This window comes from Haemorhous mexicanus, chromosome 1 (genome assembly GCF_027477595.1).
Source record: "Haemorhous mexicanus isolate bHaeMex1 chromosome 1, bHaeMex1.pri, whole genome shotgun sequence".
NCBI lineage: Eukaryota > Metazoa > Chordata > Aves > Passeriformes > Fringillidae > Haemorhous > Haemorhous mexicanus.
The window spans coordinates 121,265,125-121,283,525 of record NC_082341.1 but is presented as its reverse complement, the minus strand read 5'-3'; the positions used below and the strand labels follow the sequence as shown (position 1 = coordinate 121,283,525).

Genomic DNA, 18,401 nt, shown 5'->3' with positions numbered 1-18,401 from the left:
AAATAAATAGTTCAAACTAAAAAAGACTGAGCAGAATAGGGCAAACTAACAAGAAAAAAATTGCAAGAGGAGAAAAGCTGGGTGAAGGAGAAGAGAATGAGAAGAAAATGAGGAGCAACTGAAGAGAGGAGCTCTTCTCTGGGCTCCCTGTTCCACCCAGTCTCAGTCTATTAGTCTGTTAGTTTCAGTTTAGTTCTGCCAGAAGGCACAGGCAGTCTTTGCATTTTGCCTGCATCAAATTTTCTTGCAGCTCTGCTGGGCTAAGGTGAGATGCTCAGTTGCAGCCTGTTTGGTGGCACTGCATCCTTGTGGAGGCAGGAGTGTAACCTTGGACAGAAGAGTTCTTAGCATACCCCTCTGTGGTAGCAACACTACAGCCTCTGACACTTTATGGAATTCTTTTCCTTCCTTGAGCAGATTTACAGCTTTGCCTTCGCCTTAATTCGACTTTCTTACATGAGTGTCTTGCTGACAGTGCTTGGATTCATGGACACAGAGGTTGCTGTCAGACAACCCTTACAGAAAACTCTGTTCCCCAGCTCTAACAGCATGGCTGCTTATGGAGCTGCTGTGGGAAAAGACATTCTGTAGTCTCTTAGCAGATGGGACTTCTGAAGAGGATTTAAACTTAGTTTGGAGCTCAACAAGATTGCTGCTCAGGTCTTTGCCATTTTTCTTGGCTGTGTGCCCTTGCTGTGATTTGCTTCAGTTGTACATAATTTTCTAATTTCTGCCATGATTCTTGCTGGCACTTTGCATTTATTTTGTTTCAGTTTCCTGCTGCCTTGGTTTTCTTATTTGGTTTTCCTTGGCACTTTGCCCTAACCACTAGGCCTAACTGTTTTACTATCTAAAACTTATCACTTGTTGAAGAAGGGGAAAGGAGATTCCTTATTTTGTTGTTTTCCATGCTGCATGCTTGAATCAGGACCAGTTCCAAGACTGGCCCCAATGCATAAGTGAATACTCTAAAAACCAGAAGTAATAGCTTTTTGATGCTAGCCCCAAATTTCATGTTATTTGTGCTAATGGTGCACTCAATGCCCTCAAGAGGTAAACAATGAAATGTGTAGATCACCTAAGATCTGAAAACCTTAGGAGGCTTCCAGAAGTATTTGCTGTAGTGCCTGAGTGCATCATGAGCACAAATAATATAATCCTTAAAAAATCAGTGCAAGGGAGGTGAGTTCTATTGCTATTGCCAAGGAACTGGTAAGAAACAAGTTCAAAGGGATTCAATTGTTTGTCCATGATCACACATGATGTCTTTTGTAGAAGTGGGGAAAACTGACTCATGGTTCCTAGATGCTTGAATTCTAGTGAGGGTTTCAGACACTGTAGTGTTGGAATGCCCAGCTTGGATTGTGAGTACTGTTTCAGTGATTTAACCACAGAGCTATCTGATGCCCCAGTCCATAGGCCACACTGTTGTTAATGAGATACTGGTCGTTCCTGACTTTTTATTGTCCCAGCATTAAGCCACATAATGAACTGAACGGGGAAACAGCTAAAGTTTAGTAAAATTTGTGGAGTTTATGGAACTGTGGAAAAGTATAGCATGCTATTACACAATCTGCAAACTTGGAATTCAAGAGAAAACTGTTGGAGAAGCATAATAAAGTTTATTATTTTAAAGGAAGCTTAGCCAACATTACAGGAAAACAAAAACCTGCCTGAGTTTCCTAGAGGAGTGTATTATGGAAGAACAACTGCTCCCTGGATAACAGTCAAGATTATGACTTAAGAAGATAATATGCAGCTGCAGATTATCATATCTTAAGACAGACCATTACCTTTGAAACACAGAGAGCTGTGGGATACAAATCAGTTATTAACAAAACATGGCAAATTAACAGGGAAGGCATGTTCTCTCTTCTGCCTTCATGAGAGAGTGTCCCATTGGAAATTAAATTGGTGATTTAAAACCTTCTGCATACAAGCAGTCTGGTTTTAAATCCAAGACAATAGATTTTAGGCAACACTTTGGAACTGAACATGCTTTTATTAAATGCTTAGTCATATAAATAACACTTCCAGAATTAAATTCTTAACCTATAACTCTTTGTGTTTTCTGTCTTCTTGACATTGCTAGTCTGGAATGTAATCAACTATCCGTCAAGGTCCAGTCTTTTTTCCAAGCTTCACCCTATCTAATTGTGGAGCTATAAAAGCACATGCAGACATGCACATGCCCTCTCTCAGACTGGTGAGAACCCAGAGTGAAGGTAGGCTGGAGAATTTTGCTGTAAAATCCTCTCTTTTTCCTTCCTGGCTTTCATATTTCAAAGGAAGGAAAAAGAAAGGCTTGAAAGTATATTTGTTTCTGTTAGCATAGGTAAAGGCAGACCCAGGGCACTTCAGCCTGCATGTTTGCTGGGGCCAAACATAGTAGGGAACAATAAGCTGCTCTGTGGTGCTCTTTGCTTCACACACTGAGCAGAAACTTGGCACAGTGAAGAGTCTGAACTATGAATCTGACAGTAATAACTGTGTAGCTGTTTAGTTTCTTACCATTAGGTTGATATTGAAAGTTGGCAGCATGGAGACAGGGACATTTTCAGTCCTTTCATGACTTTTTCAGTCCTTTTCTTAGCCTGTATACTTATATTACAGTTAAAAAAAAGTTAATTTTGATTAATTCCTGTTTTCTTTTAATCTCTTGTGAGTGCCAGTACACGTAAGCTGTGTTTGTGATTTCAAATGTGAAGAAAAAAAATACATACAGATGACAAATTTTGTATCCTCAGTTTCCCCTACACCCTATGATGTTTTTGCCAGTGATTTTCCTAGGAAACAGGCAAGCTAATGTTACGTGTCAGTGGCTTCTGTGGGCAAACAAAGGTAAAAACATCTATGTTGCAGTTGCATTAACCATGAAGGTTCCTTTTTTTTTTTTTACTCCACATTTTTAGACCTTCTGGCTTCTTTTGCCAGAACAGACAGAAGAGTGCTGGTTGGATTTTTATGGTTCCCATTGCTTTTCTTTTTAGCTTACTCTTTGTAGCTGTCATGTTTTGAGTTTTTCCATGTACATCAGTACTTCCTGCTGTTAATTTCATTTTTTAAATGAACCAATAGTTCTTTGTGTAAAATGAAATGAGGATGCTGCATGTGATTAGACTTTTCAAAGGGAACAGAGATTCCTGTTTAATATTAGATGTTGCAATGTTTTTATTATTCTGTTATGTAGATACTTCTTTAGTGAGTTTGCCAACAGAAACTGCTATAGTGTTTCCTGAGATGCTGCAATTAATCCAATAGTCCCAGGATTCGTTACCTCTTTTGTGGCACATCTGAAGGTATGCCACTCAATTGCTTAGACTACTTCTGCTTTCACTAGGCTGGCTTGTTTGGAAAGAGAATAGATTTTGAAAGGTGTCTTTGCAGTCCTTGCTTTTATGATTCAACAAAAATAACTTTTTTTTACAGCTGTTCTTCTTTCAGAGATGTTCGTGGGGTGGAGAGCGCCAGTCAGCAAAGGTTCTGGACTGCTGTGGTGTCCCAATCAAGCTTATGTTCAGCATGGTTTGGCTGTGAATTTAGCTTTTGACCTGAAACATGTAGTATCTCACTCTGTGATTGTGAAGTTGTTTGAACAGTATCTCCAGGATACCTTGTGCTCTGCTCCATCTTGATTTATGTGCACCTAATTTCTCTGATCTTAGATTACAGACTTCTTTGTTCAGGGAATGTCATCTTGTTCTGAACATACTTAGAGCCTGACGATTAATGTGCAGACTAGATCTGCTTGATCTTTAAGACTTTCAGTAAATTATAACAAGCAGAAGTTGAGCAGAAACTGAGCTTTCTCTTCTCCTACTTTATATTAATCAGGAAATTTTTAATGCTAATGGTGTTGTCATCTGTGTTCATTGAAACTGCTTTCAGGTATGTCTCTTAGTGATGAACATAGTGTTGCTTTCAAAGACAGGCAAAGAGTTCCCTTTATGTAATTTTTTTCATTACAATGATCCATGTATGGAATTTTAAAGAGCATTTAAATGATACTGAAATCTAGTGGCATTTTGACACCTATCCACTATAGAAGGCTTGAAAAATTCAAGTATGGAAGCATAAACCAAGTGCACCAATTTATAACCTAAGGACATTCTCATCCTCTTCTTCATTTTGCCCAGAGTTCATGATCTACTAATTTGCTTCTATTTGCATTTGCATTTTCAAAGGAAGCATGTTTATGTTGACTGAATGTAATGTTTAACCATGAAGACTTTATGGGTATTTGTTTCTTTGTTTTGTGGCATGAAGTATGTACACGTACTCCTGCTTCTCCTAAGATATTTTCAAGCAGTCTCTGTATCAATTCCATTAACTTTATTTTCCTAAACCTCTCCTTCAGGCTGTTAATAACTAACTTTCTGTTTTTTTAATCACTTTTCGGGAAGCTGCGTGCCCTGGTCATATCCTTGGTTTGGTCCCCTTGTGAGGATTTGGAACTTAATTACTGTGTGTTATGGTCACTGCCAACAGCTTAGTCAATTGCTTCCTGAAACAATTTAGTGCCAAGTCAAGTATCAACTCATAAATTCTTGTGCACATGTAAAATAGCGAGACACAATTTTTCCACATTTTGTCCTCCTGAGATGTTGCTTACACAATATTTGTGCTGTTGAAATTACGCATCATTATTGTACAACTAGACTGTGTTGCCTTCCACTATTACTAGCTGAAATCCTGAACTTCATTTCATCCCTCTCAATCCAGGAAAAAGACTTCCTGCTGGCCATAGTTAGGTAGCCAGAGTTTGCCATTTTTACTGTTCCTTACTCCATTTTTATGGCATGTTGTGGATGAAACTGGAATGTACTGATCCCTGGCAAACTTGGGTGAGTACAGGAGAACCCTTGATATCTCTACAATCTTTAGCAGAGGAATTCTAAAGCTGCTTTAGTTTACCTTAGATTTATCTCTGAGTGTTTATGGACTCAAAAGACTATTTCAGATACACTCTTTCTCAGCAGTGACAGAAATATCACCAAACCCAGTCTGCTCAGAATTTCCAGACTGACATGTTTTAGGTGCCCCTCTGATTAAGACATTGTGATGCAGTACTCCCCTATTATTATTTTGATGTACAGCCTGTATGCATTGAAATAAGAGTTGGGAAGATATGACAGCAATGACAAATCTCCCATCCTTGAGAGATCTGTTGAGAGGTGCCTTCTATCCTGTAATATTATTAGGCTAAGCTGATGTTTCTGGAGCTTGTGACAGCTGGTGGCACAGCTAACAAGGAATAGCTATCCTAGTATATCCTAGTTCTGAGCAAGGAACAAAGGTTACTAGAAGATTAATTTACACATGATGCGGCATGCACTGAAGAAAGAAGCTTTTGTAATAATTAGCTTCTCAATCAAGAGTGTAGAGAGTGGAAAAAATGCAATGGTTGATTGTGCCAGCTGCAGTTTCAAGCAGGCCCACTGATGATTGTGTCCCAATCAGATATTCCAATTGATCTAAAGAGAAATTATTTAAAAATTTTTGTCTTCTACTGTGCCTAGAGCACAAACAGGAGCCTGTTGAACAGAGTAATCCCCCATGTCACAAGCTCTTGCAATATGGGTTATGGTGGCCAGTTGAGTTGAGGCAGGACCTACACCCAGGCTGGGCAGGTGCTTCTTGTTGCCTCTTGCTGCCTGAGCTGCCAATGGTTTTATCAGGCCACTGTAGACCCTGCTTCTGGTGCCAGGGGATTGGGAGGATTTTTGCTGTTGGCACATTTCCTTTTGACTCCTATGGGGTGTGAGCTTGGTGCTCTATCCCAAACTGCCTGGCTTAGCCAGTGGAAACGCAGCACATTGAACAGCAAATTAGAGTTTTGGTCATTTAGCAGTACATATTTATAAATAAAGGAGTTGTAGCATATGAGCTGCTTTTTATGGTAGCAGGATATTCCAGACTGTGCAGGTTCATAGCAAACTTGCAACATTAGGATCATACAAGAGTGCAGAAATGCTGCTGCAGAGCTCTTCTTCCTGTACTATTAATCAGGTACCTCATAAGAGATGATGAGCTGTAATTCATTTCAGGATGTATTTTCCTGTTAGGAGTTAGCCTGTGTTGTTTTTGGTCTGACACTTGGGTGACACATGCACACCAGTAGGTCACAGTAAGGGACAGAGCTAGGAGCAACTTCCCTGACATTTTAAGGGTTGGGCAAGCTTAGTTGAAAGTAAGCTTAGGTGAAACATGGTCATTCAAACAAGTGGATGACTGAAGAGGTTTGAGAAAGAGGCATCACTCAGGAGTCAGTCATGAGACGCTGATTTGGCGGTCACAGGCAATTCATGCCTGGGCTCAGAGAATCCTGAGGAGTGCAAAAGAACAAGAGGCAAGGTACACAGGTTGCAACAGGAGACATTCTGATTAGGTAGAAGGAGAAATAAATTATGGGGAGGTCAAGCACAGAACAGGTTATCTAGAGAGGTTGTAAGACTTCTATCGTTGGAGATATGCAAACCTTAGTTGGACAAGGACCTGAAAAACCTGATCTGACTTTGAATTAGTGGCTAACTTTGAAGTTGGCACTGCTGTGAAAGAGTTGAACTTCAGAGGTGTCTTCCAACATAAATTATCCTGTCATTATATATTTTATCTGTGAGCTGGGAATGATGTAAGGTCATCAACAGAGCTTAAAAGATCACTTTTGCTCTCAGTGAGCTTTAGACCCTGCAGAATTCCACAGAGCAGTCAGTGCTCCAGACAGGGGAAAAATGTACATTTTTGTAACTGTGTTTTGTATTGAGACACTGGTTTCCAGAACTGATGGATGTGATAGGTCATATACATTGACTCTGATTCCTGCCAGAATCTGTCATCCCAGGACTCCAATTTTGTGTAAAAATCTATCATCAAGCCTTTTCATATTGACATAGAAGGTATTTCTGTGCTAGAGAAAGGAATGGATTTAAGGGGTAGGGTTTTAATTTGATGAATGTTTATTGATTTTAAAGCCAGAATCTCAGGCCCTTACTCAGTTTGGAGTAAGGTCCTTTAGATCCTTACTTAGTCTTGTTTTGAGACAGGCCCCCTGCTAATGTCTGTCAACTTTTGCTTAGTAAGAATTGGGTTCAGTAGCCTTTTGGTTGAGTGGGTCTGGATGAAAATTGAGAAGTTTCTCAGAATTTGTTCCATACAGAATGATCCTTCCAGGGGGTTTGCTCTGCTACCTGGAATGATTTCTTAATCTTCACTGTGTAGGAGAGTCTCTCCAGCTGTTCACTTCAGAGCAAATCAACTTTATCAGCACTTTATTATTATTTGCCTTTATGAGTTTTCAGTTTATCTGATTTTAAAGAAGCCGCTACTACAATTCTTTGATTTAGAGCTGTAATATTAAAAGGCCAAAAATTATGGTGCTTTCAAGAGAAAGTGGATTTTTTGAGTGCTAAGGATTTTCTGATGGCTTTCTGATTATTTTGTAAAAATATACTGTCTGGCATGTCAAGCCAGTCACCAATAATCAGTAACAGCATAGCTGACTCATTTTGGCTCTGTAGAGCCATCATAACTGCAAAGTAACAAAACATTACCTGACAAGGTGAGCAGAGCCTTTCCTGCCACACTGACATGTGTGGCTGCTTTGTACTCTGAATGAAAACCACACAATGGGAAGCTGCCAGTGCACTGTCACTGGTTGTTTAAAAAACCCTGCATGGTTATGCTCATATCAGGGCCTGGCACCTCTTGTGACTGAGAACTTTTCAAACAGCTGTCTCAAATAAATGTAAAAATGAAGGTTACTGAAATACAGAACATTATTAGCCTCTGTGGTTGTTCCTAGTTGTGAAATACAGAGGCATGGATATGATGTCATCCATGTGCATGGGCATTATATCATAGTGACAGTTTCAAGATTTGTGAAAGTACTGTGGTCTTTCCTCTGTGCACATCTGATTCCCATAAATATTAACAACAGTTATAGGCCATGTTTTTTGTGGTCTGTACTCTCAGGAGTTCAGATTTTGTAATGTTTGTAGACTTGTTGCCATCTTTTTTTGAAAACTGTTGTCTGATGTTTATATCTGATGTTACATTACAAATAAAAAAGGACACACAAAAGTCAGAACAGCTCCAGAGAGCAACAAATACTCAGGATAAAACATGATTTAAAAAACCCACATGCTTTAGGACAAACATTTACTACTTCCTTGCCACCTCACTTTCTGAATGACTTTTTCATGTACTTACCCAGCCCTGCTTTGAGCTACATTTTTCTTGCTTTGTAGAAGAAATTATTTGACTTCCATTTATTTAAGTGCATAGCCAAATGTGTTTAATTATTTGAGTGTGCATGCGTCGATTTATAGAGTTAAATGACACTTTGGTCTGCTGTTTGGAAATTTAATGGTATTATATTATTATTTTCCATTGGGTTGACTTTCTAATTTCAGTTTGTAAATCACTAATGATAGACATTTTCTGTGAAGAGCTAATTCCGAATATCACCTTGAGTCAGGACACGGGAAGGTAACAAATACACTGCAGTGCATCCAGTGTGCTATGGTTAGCACTACAAATAAGGGGTGCTATGTAGAAAGAGCATATGAACCTGACCACTTTTTGTTGTACTCCCTAGTCATCTACTGTCATGGGTTTAGGAGTGCTCTCTACCTGTTTTCTTTGGTGTTTATGACAGCAAGTTTGCAACCTGCTGTGTAAAAATATCACTAATCCACTGTAATTATGGCCATCTTTAACACTATTATGGCCATCTTTAAACACAGATCAGAAATTCATTCTACTTTTGGTGTTAGAAACCTAGTACAAAATGATGGATCTTGTTCCAAGGACCCTACTATGGAATTTAAATATCCTTGAGAAGAACCTCAAAGTTACAGAAACCTTTAGATCAGAAAGTGCTGGTGGCCTGTTTTTCAGTACCTTTAGTAACGTTGATTACTAAACCTGAACATAGTTTGGGGGTGTCAGCATTACCTTTATGTATATATGTACTGCTGCACAGACTAATTCTAGAGCTCTGAACATTTTATAGCATTACACTGAGGTTTTGGTGTCATTTTGCTAGGTGATGTGGCCTTATCATAGGGAAATCTGTGCCCTGATGAACCTGCTGCTTAAGAGAGGACATTCTGTTTCTGGATTAACTGGGATCGTTGCTTGAACAATTTGAAGTGCTTGTTAATTTTTTTCTTTCTGGGATTCAGCATTTTCCTTTCAGATCTGTTTAGAGAAAACATGCTGTTGTCAGAATGCAGACAGGTGTCAGATTAGAGTTCACCTCCAAGGGAATGTAACACTGCCATCCCCACTGTAGTCACCACAACCAATTTGTCTTTCACATTTCCCTCTTACCGTCAGGATTTTGGTGTGGACTGTGGGACTCCGTGATCCCCCTCTAGTGGGGAGCTGGTGTGAACGCCAGGCTCTTCTGGAGTGAAGACCTCACAGACCAAAATCACATTATTTGATCCTCTGGCTTTAAAATCCAAGGGCAAATCAAATGTGTAGCAAAACTTTTTATTAGTGATAAAATGCACACAACCAAGTTAATCCATAGGCTTAGTTCTAAAGGGGCATTTGTATGTCCAGAAGTTTTGTAGCTGTGTGCAAATAGATTATTTATATTAGTGTTCTCATGTAAAAATGATTTATTGTATTTGCTAAGAAAAACGTTTAGTTTTTTTGCAACCGCAGATGCCTTTGATCATAAGTGAATAAAATTATTTGTGTGATAATCTGGAATTTAATTCAATTTACAATATGTTCATTTAAAAGTTTGCATTTACTTTTGGAATAACAGTCATCAAGAGGAGTGCCTAAAATTCATATGGGGAATAAATAAGTGGAGAGTGATTGCTTGAAGAACTGGTATTCTGAAATGCTGAGATGCCTGAATGAGCTCCTGTTGTGTAAGGGGCAATAAGCATTGCACAGAGGCTGTTTCTGCACAGAAGTAAAAAACAAAACAGGAAGATACACTTGTGGAAAAACTAATTTTGCTGAAGGTGGCAACAATGTTAGCTATAAAAATGACATTTTAACATATGAAAAGACACATGACCGAACTAAACATTAAGCATAATTTTATAATGGAAATTAAGTCTAAGAGTTGGAAGATAAATTTCAAAACAGCTGTGCTTAGGATGTTGAAGTTCTACTGTGTTGTTAGACCTAGGCACAGAGATTACATTTATATTTATTTCGGGAAAAACTCATGTTCAAAATGAATATTACCTTTCAGTAGATAGTTTCCTTCCTTCCCTTCCTTCCTTCCCTCCTTCCTTCCCTCCCTCTCTCTCCCTTTCTTTCCTTTTCCTTTCCAAATGTCACTGTTTTCCAGCACTTTTCTCTTCCCCCTCATCTCCTTCCCCTCCCTTCTTCCCTTTCCAACTTCCTGCTAGTCTGTCTTCCAGCACTTTTCTCAAACACTACTTCCCAGGTTGTGCTGTGACACTTCACCACAACAGACTTTGTGTTTACGATCCTCCCATGTATTCCTGCATTAGCTCCTCTGCTCTTTACCATCTCCTTCTTTCACCCTTACCCCTAAGTTGATCCTCCAGCTACTTTTCTCTGCTTGGCTTTCCCTGTGTTTAACCTTTTTTGAAATCTCTTCTGCTCTTACTACTGACATTTGAATGATTTGTCTCGGGAGGTAGTGTGTGAGACAAATGATAGTACAGTCAGTCAGTCTAAGGTGTTTGGACAGCTTATGTCCATAATAATTCTCCTACCTTGGGAGAGAGCTGGCTGGCTGAGGGGCAATGTTGGTGGATTTCATTAGCTGACATTATTTCAGTATTCAGAGAGTTGTTGAATCATCATTGCTATAGTCATTCACACCTTTGATGTAGAATTTAGTAACTGGCTGTACATCATTTTATCCTCAACTTTATCGAGTTTTTTTCTTGGTATGCCTGATATTTACAATATGTACTATAGTAAGTAAATCCACTTATCCCCGCATGCACGGCCAGGAGCATGCACATAGTGTAGTCATGCATGCACACACACCACATGCTGAGGATTTGTTGATTGATGTTAATTGCTGGTGGTTTTAATTACAAAACATATTTCTCTATTGGTCTGTTTGCACTGCTTTGTTTCAGCTTCATCTAATGCACTGGAACTCCACCCTGTACAGCAGCATTGATGAGGCAGTAGGGAAGAAGCATGGCATAGCTATTATTGCTTTGTTTGTGCAGGTAAGTTTCCTGTGTTGCACTTATTATGATGCACTGTCATTTGTCTGAGGATAATGAGGTCCTTTCCATGTTATTTAATTTTTAATGATTTCATGAAAGAAAACAATGTATGGCTGCTGGTATTGTATTTGCAAGGTATTTTCCAGTCATGTCTCCTATATGTGTGCTAAGCAATCAGTTCTTGTTTGAGCAGGATATTGGAAGTATGTTCACCATAGAAGGGATGATGCACAGTTAGGCACCTTTCTGGGACTCTGTCTATAAGTAGACATCCAATCTTCATTCCTCTGAGAGCAGAATGAGGGCTGTCAGGAGGGACAAGTGCTTCACTATCTCTGTGATGCATTTCTCTTAATTTCTGGCTGGGTCTGTTGTTCAGGGGTTGAGGAAATAGACAGAGGAGAGGAGGAAAGATTAAAGAAAAGGCCTACAAAGCCATTGGCACTGCTGAAAACTGGGAGTAGAATTGTGCTTTCTTGAACTCAGGGGCGAGTGTGTTTCTTCACACAGGACAAATGCAAGGTGGAGTCGTTTCACCTCTTCAGAGGCTGAGAAGGTTAACAAGACTTGCCAGAGACCCTCAGAAAAGCCTGCAATGAGGAGGCTTAGAGCTTCCTGGGGACAAGGTGTAATGAAATCTGGGAAGTTAGCACTATAATCTAATTGCTGTTGAAGGTTTTTCAAGGTCTGCACCCTATAAAGATTTTCAGTTTTAGTCCTCAAACACCAGATTCTCATCTTCCTCATGAGAAATGGCAAACTTTTATTTAAATGGGTTTGGAGGAAGAGGTTTAAAGTTCATCCTTAGATCAAATGGATTTTCTTGCACAGTGATATTATTAATTTGTCGTATTTCATAACGAGTTTATGAGTGCCTTTGAGCTTTACCTCTGAATTTAAAGGTGCATTGGTTACTGCCTCAACACTCAGATAGAACTGCTAAAAATGGAAGTTAGAAAGTCTTCAGCTTTGTGTCCTAGAGGGCTGTGTGGTAATTGCTTATGTAAGTCACCTTCTCATTTCAGCAGAGGTAACCTTCGAGTCAGTTAGAAAGTTATATATATCAGTTCTTAAATAAATTTGAAACTTCAATGATACATTTTCCACTTCTGGTCTGTCACCCACATCAGTGTTCATATGCATTCCAAAAAGTCTTTTATATTAGCCAAGAAAGGCATAATTACAACTGACCAAGGAAAAATAATATTTGAGCTGTTTATTAAAGGAACAGGGAGAGGAACTTTGGTGACCATTTTTTTCTTGGTAAAGACATGGAAAAATAATTTTGTACCATGGTTCTCAAAGTACTTTAAGGTCAATGAAAATATTTTTATTGATTTAAGTGACAGCCCTTGGGAATTATTAATTTAGAAGCAGCATCTTTGAAGTGACTTCAATATCTTTTATGCACTTTGAAAAGTTTGAAATTGAAATTCCATTCTGAGACAAAAGAAAATACTCTTAAATTCATAGAAGTAACAAAGTACCTTTTGTACCTTTTGGCTACTGTGTCATTCTATTCCAAGAGAAACAAAAAGCAAACAAATTTTTCAGGGTCTAGCTCTCCCATTCTCGCTCATTCTGGTTTATTTCCTCACCTTGAATTTGTACATGTTGGCAAAGAAATCAAGTGAAAGGCCATTCTGCCTCTTCTGATATTGTCCTGAAGGTAAAACTAGGTTCCTGGAATGGGTGATTGAGTCCGAAGCAGCTGAGTTTAGTGTGCAGAGTGAGCAACGTCCATATAAAATTAGAATCTCTTATCTCAGTGTGTTTCTTTAGATCCCCATTTTTTGTGCCTCACCGGCGTTCAGTAGAGGCAATGCTGCAGCCTGGCTTTCGCTGGCACGGTCCCAGAGATGCTGTGGGAGAGGGAATCTGCTGTTCTGTGCTCTGCAGGCAGGAAAAAACTCCCCTGAGCTTCAGAGATACCTTGGGCCAGATTTGCAATGCTATGGGAACAAATTCAAAAATGTTCTGTTATGCTAGTTCACTCTGTTCCTTTCTGTGTGCTTTTCTGACAAAAACTGGTAAGGACAAACTGTATCCTTGGCATCTGTATGCCACAATACTGCATGATCTTGACTCCACATAGAGCAGGTGCTGCAAAACAGGGTTCATAAAAACCTACCAGACTTAATTATGACTCTTTCTCTTGTTCTGTGAGTTTGTCTCTGCTTTAAAGTTATTTAAGCCCTGTTTACTTTTGGCCGGTGGTTTTATAATGATTTAATTTTTTGGAGTTGTCGTGTAACAGTGTATTTGATTAACACAGGGTTGTGTAGCTAAACTAAAACAGCTATAGTACTTACTGTTCTGGTTGACCTGTGTTTTGCCTCACAGTTTCTGAAATACCAAGATACTGGAATTCACCTTTGCTTGCTGTATTTCAGATAGGAAAAGAGCATGTGGGCCTGAAGGCTGTAACTGAAATTCTTCAGGACATCCAGTACAAGGTAAGGCATTGTCTGAAGCAATCCTTCCTTTAATGGCCAGAGAGACAGTAAGCAAAGGGTCTGTAGGGAGCCAAGAGAAAGATTTCAGATGTGTCTGTGGTAAAATCACACTCTAAAGCCATCATTTGGTGGCCAGCATGAAAACCTCAGTGTTTTATTCAGATAATATTATTCAGCTAATATGAATATATAATAATATATATATTATTATATATGAATATATAATAATATATTTTTATACTTTCTTTTTCTGGTGGCCAGAAAGCTTGATCTATACCAGTAACTGTTTGCAAGTCCTACCTCTTCAGTGATTTTCATGGAGTCAGTGTGAGTGCAAGCACTGCAACATGCTTAGTGAACACCAGCAGCCATGTCTCCAAGCTTACCTGGTTTTAATTTGTAGAGGAAAAGAACAGATGAAGTGGGCACCCATATTAATTTGCAGGGAAATCAGCAAAAACACAATGCTGACTTGTCAAGTGGATTATGTCTGGGGATCCTGAAGGACAGGTAGTAATCCTAGCAGGACTGAGGAGATTTGAGTGATCTCCAAAATGTGAACACTATCTTAAATTACCTTGGGCAAGTTACTTACCACTCTTTGCTTCATGGTCTGTAACATAGAAATAATCATACATTTCTTTGATTTTAAAAGGATGTTGAGACTTATTGATGACACATATTTGTATTGGTCTGAGGAAATTACCTTTCACTTTAGCAGACGCTGAAGTGCAGGAAAATAAGAAAGGAATTGAAATCTTTTAGTCAAATAATATATGGTAAAATTCAGTCATGATGTTTAATATTATAAATTCTTTATTTATGAAAGTGTCAGAGAAAACAATAGTATATGGAACTCTAATTTCATTACTGAGACAACAGCCAAGCAGAGGAAGGTCATGAGAGGCCTCACCATTGTGTGACTGTGTTATAATGGTGCCTCTCAAAGGATCAGCATCAAACACACTTTGGCATACATAACATTTTTGTGTATTAAATGTGAGGGACCAGCATTATTTTATTAAGTATTATCCACATTAGTTAAGTAAAGCTCACTTCGTTTTTTTTAACTCTTTTTGTATGAAACCCCTGAATTTCATATAGAGAATTTCAAGGCTGGGATCTGAAAGAATTCCAGGTGCTAAAGGCAGAAAGTTAACAAATTGCTACGATAAGCTTAAAAATGAAATAAAAAGTAGGATAAAAATACATGTTTGTGTAGCTGCATGGAGAAATGCAATGAGGATTAAATGGGTGCTCTTAGTGAGGTTGCTTTTCACAGGAATGCAAGGCTAATGGTAGAAGAACACAGAAGGTGTTTTACCTTGGCATTCATCAGCATTGTAATCAGAAGCTAGAGATGAGATTGACTTGTATTCATTTTTTCAGGGAAAGTCCAAAACAATACCCTGTTTTAATCCCAACTCTTTATTGCCAGGTAGGTGCCTTTGCTTACTTTTGCACTTTTTTTACTTTTCGTGTGTGGATTAGTAACTGATTGCAGGGGCTGAGACAATATTAATCTAAAACCTAGCCTGAACTGCAAGCCTGAGTGTGTCCCATAAGGTGGTAATGCATTTTGGTAATACACATCCTAACAGGGATGGTGGTGAATTGCCACTGGAATTTACTGTAAATCTCATCTTACCTTTGTCATGTGAGTGGGATGTGATACTGCAGTCTGTGCACTGCTGACAACACCGTGACTAGCTTTGTTGAGGATTTACCCACCCATCCAGAGAGACAGCTGTGTGTATTCTTTTCTCTACTTGGGCATAAAGTAGGGAGTGTAAGGCTACCCACTTAACAAGGTAATATTTTTTGGCAGAATCAAAAGACAGTGCCATTAGGCAATGACAGTTGTATAGCAAAAAGGAAAAGTGACAAAGGGAGGCAAATTCAAACTTACATAGCTAAAAGTTAGAGAGTAACAGTAAGAAATGTGACTTTTTAAACAAACATTTCTAAAAATAAATATTTCTACAAGGAATCCGTTTGAGCTAAGCTCTGCCATAGTGGCGAGATCTTTAATTTTTCAAAGTAGCCCTGGTCTACATTAGACTATATTAATTATATCAAAAGAATATTGTCCAAGTTGCAAAGTCAAGTCTCAGCAATTAGGAATTGCAGGAATTAAGGCAGCCTGTGCCTCTCATGCATATCCATGATGAAACATCACCCGATTGCATGACCATAAGCTATTTTTTACAGGACCCCTGCCTCACAGTTCCTGTTTGTTGCTGATCAAATCACATAAACAAAAATGCTCACAAGTCATCTCTAACTATGTGTTCCTCATTTTCCAGGTGCCCGACTTGAGATCATGGGGTCTGATTTGCAGAAGTGCTGAGTGCTTACACCTCCAAGAGGAGTCAATGGGAGCAGTGCTCTGACTGTATTATGTGCTATAGAAAGTTAAATACTCTGAGAAATCAGGTTCTAAGCATGTCATATTGAACACCTCAAATGAATAGATGCATTTGACCTCATCTTCTCTGCCTCAGTTCCCCAGCTGTAAATTGAGGGGATAATCAATCCTTCCTCACACTCAGGGGTATGGGAGGATAAATTAATTCATTTAAGCTCTCAGGCACTGGTGAAATGAGTGCATTAGAAATATGAAAAATGAGAAAATATTCTAACAAGCAGATTTCAATAGCATAAGAAAAAGAATTCCAAATGCCTCACATTGTACTGAGAATTCTAAATAATGTTATGTACTTTTCAAAACAAAATCATCTGTCTTTGCAAGCAAATGATGAAAGGTTCTCCAGAAAAGACACACATGACCATGTGACAGCACTGTATCACGATGCATGCACAGGATGGGCTGAATTAATTCTTGCAGTTCTTAACTTTTGAGTGTTTGATAATGCAACTTGCTCTCAATGGATTTGCTACATCATCTCGTAGCTGAGAAAGAAAATTACACCAACAAAACAAAATCCATTTATTGACAATCACAGGCTTCATTAGCAAGATTTAATTCTACTGATTTTCCTCTGAGCTAGTAGTGAAATGACGGTAACAGGTTAGTTCCACCAAGCAGGTTTATTTGTCTCCAGTATCCCATTCTGTCCCTGTCAAGCTAGTCACAACTTTCCCCCTGGCTCTCCACGCCATGATTAACCACCCTTTGTCTCCAGTTTCTCTCTGGGTTTGTTTCTTGAGAAACTCTCTTTTACAGTCAGGCAGTTTTCTCTCCTTTTTTAGGCAGTTTTCTCTCCCTTTTTTAGTACTTTTTAGGCTGTTTGTCCTACAGCAGCAAAGGAAAGCCTTGGTTGTCTCACTTATGAAGTGTGGTGTGATTGGAATCTATGAGAGATTAAAATTAAAATAATGAAAATCAAATGTCTTTTATGTAGAGTTAAAACTCTGCATGCACAAAATATTGTACATTTTCTTCAGTGACAACTGTTTATCTTAACAGTTATTTATAAATCTATTAATAAACGTATAAATGTAAAAAATTATGTAATTATAAGGTAAACCTTGATGTTTTTCCCCCTCTGAAATTCAACTCACTTTTGCAAAGGTAGGAAGCACCATTGCATCTCAAAACTGTCACCAGAACTGCAGAGTGAAAAGCTTTTCTTCAGCTGAATTTTCATTGATTTTTTTTTTCTAAAAAATGAAATAATTTTAATTCTTGAGACATATCCTAAATGTAGAAGTCAGTTAAAATTCAATCACCACAGACCCTCTGCATTCAATATAGGTCTCTTTTTAGCTTTTGACATGAACAGGAATTCCTTTATTCCCATAACATTGCTTATTTGCTGTGTTAATTTAAACAGCTGTGCTCTTGTTATTTTTCACATCTACCAAGTGGCATTTTCACATCTAAAATGCACATCTGCAGGGTAACTTACTGTCATATAATGACCACAAGCTCATACACATTCATATGAGGAAGTAGTGGGCAGTTCTTGGCAGGTTATAAATTCACACCTTAGCTTCTGCTTACTAACTTTGTCATGCGAGTGAGCCCACAGCTGTCATAAGCTGTCACTGAAAAACACCACTAACTTCCAAAGAGTCATTAAAATGCCACATTTCTTTTGGTTTCAGATCCTCTTCTGCGTGACTACTGGGTGTATGAGGGCTCTCTAACCATTCCACCCTGCAGTGAGGGTGTCACCTGGATATTATTTCGCTATCCTTTGACTGTGTCCCAAGTGCAGGTAACAGCTGTGCTTAAATTGACCTTGGAATATGGTTATGAGCTAAAGGTTATAGCGTGCAAATGTATATATCAGAATGTTATGTCTGTTCTCCTTAAAGATCCCATTAGATCAGTACATGGCTTTTCAAGTAAAGGTTAAACCTTTTGAGTCACTGAAAGCAACGCAAAGGTCAGAGATGAAAAGCCTTGTTATCATTTATCATCTGCATTTAAAATAATTCTTATATTTAAGTCAACAAAAAAGAAAAAAGGAACTCAATGGGAAAAAGAAATTCAATTCTTTATAATTGTAAGCTTTCAAATATCACTGCTTTTTAATGTTGAAGGTAAAAAAAAGCACAGGGAGGCACTACATCCTGGAGAATGAAAAGCGTTAATGTAGGACAGGTTGGCTAGATTGCATTGAACTGTATTTAATTTATCTGGCTCTTTAAAAATTCAGTTTTATAATAAATGTCAAATGGAACCTACCTATTTAAATTTGATTACACATATGTATTTTAAAATGTTTGGTTTTTTTTCTTAAATTAAATCTAACAGTTCTGAGCCTTTCTATGTACAATTTTTCAAATC

At 38.4% G+C, this 18,401-nt stretch overlaps 1 protein-coding gene across 1 annotated transcript in view; it reads left to right on the top strand.

Moving 5' to 3' along the window:
• CA8 (carbonic anhydrase 8) overlaps positions 1-18,401 on the top strand; it is a 50,247-nt gene that overhangs the window by 11,979 nt on the left and 19,867 nt on the right. Inside the window, exons 4-7 of the mRNA XM_059861039.1 lie at positions 11,091-11,186; positions 13,580-13,642; positions 15,032-15,080; positions 17,714-17,826. Of these exons, the coding sequence (XP_059717022.1) occupies positions 11,091-11,186; positions 13,580-13,642; positions 15,032-15,080; positions 17,714-17,826 (321 nt within the window). The remainder of the gene's footprint in view (positions 1-11,090; positions 11,187-13,579; positions 13,643-15,031; positions 15,081-17,713; positions 17,827-18,401) is intronic.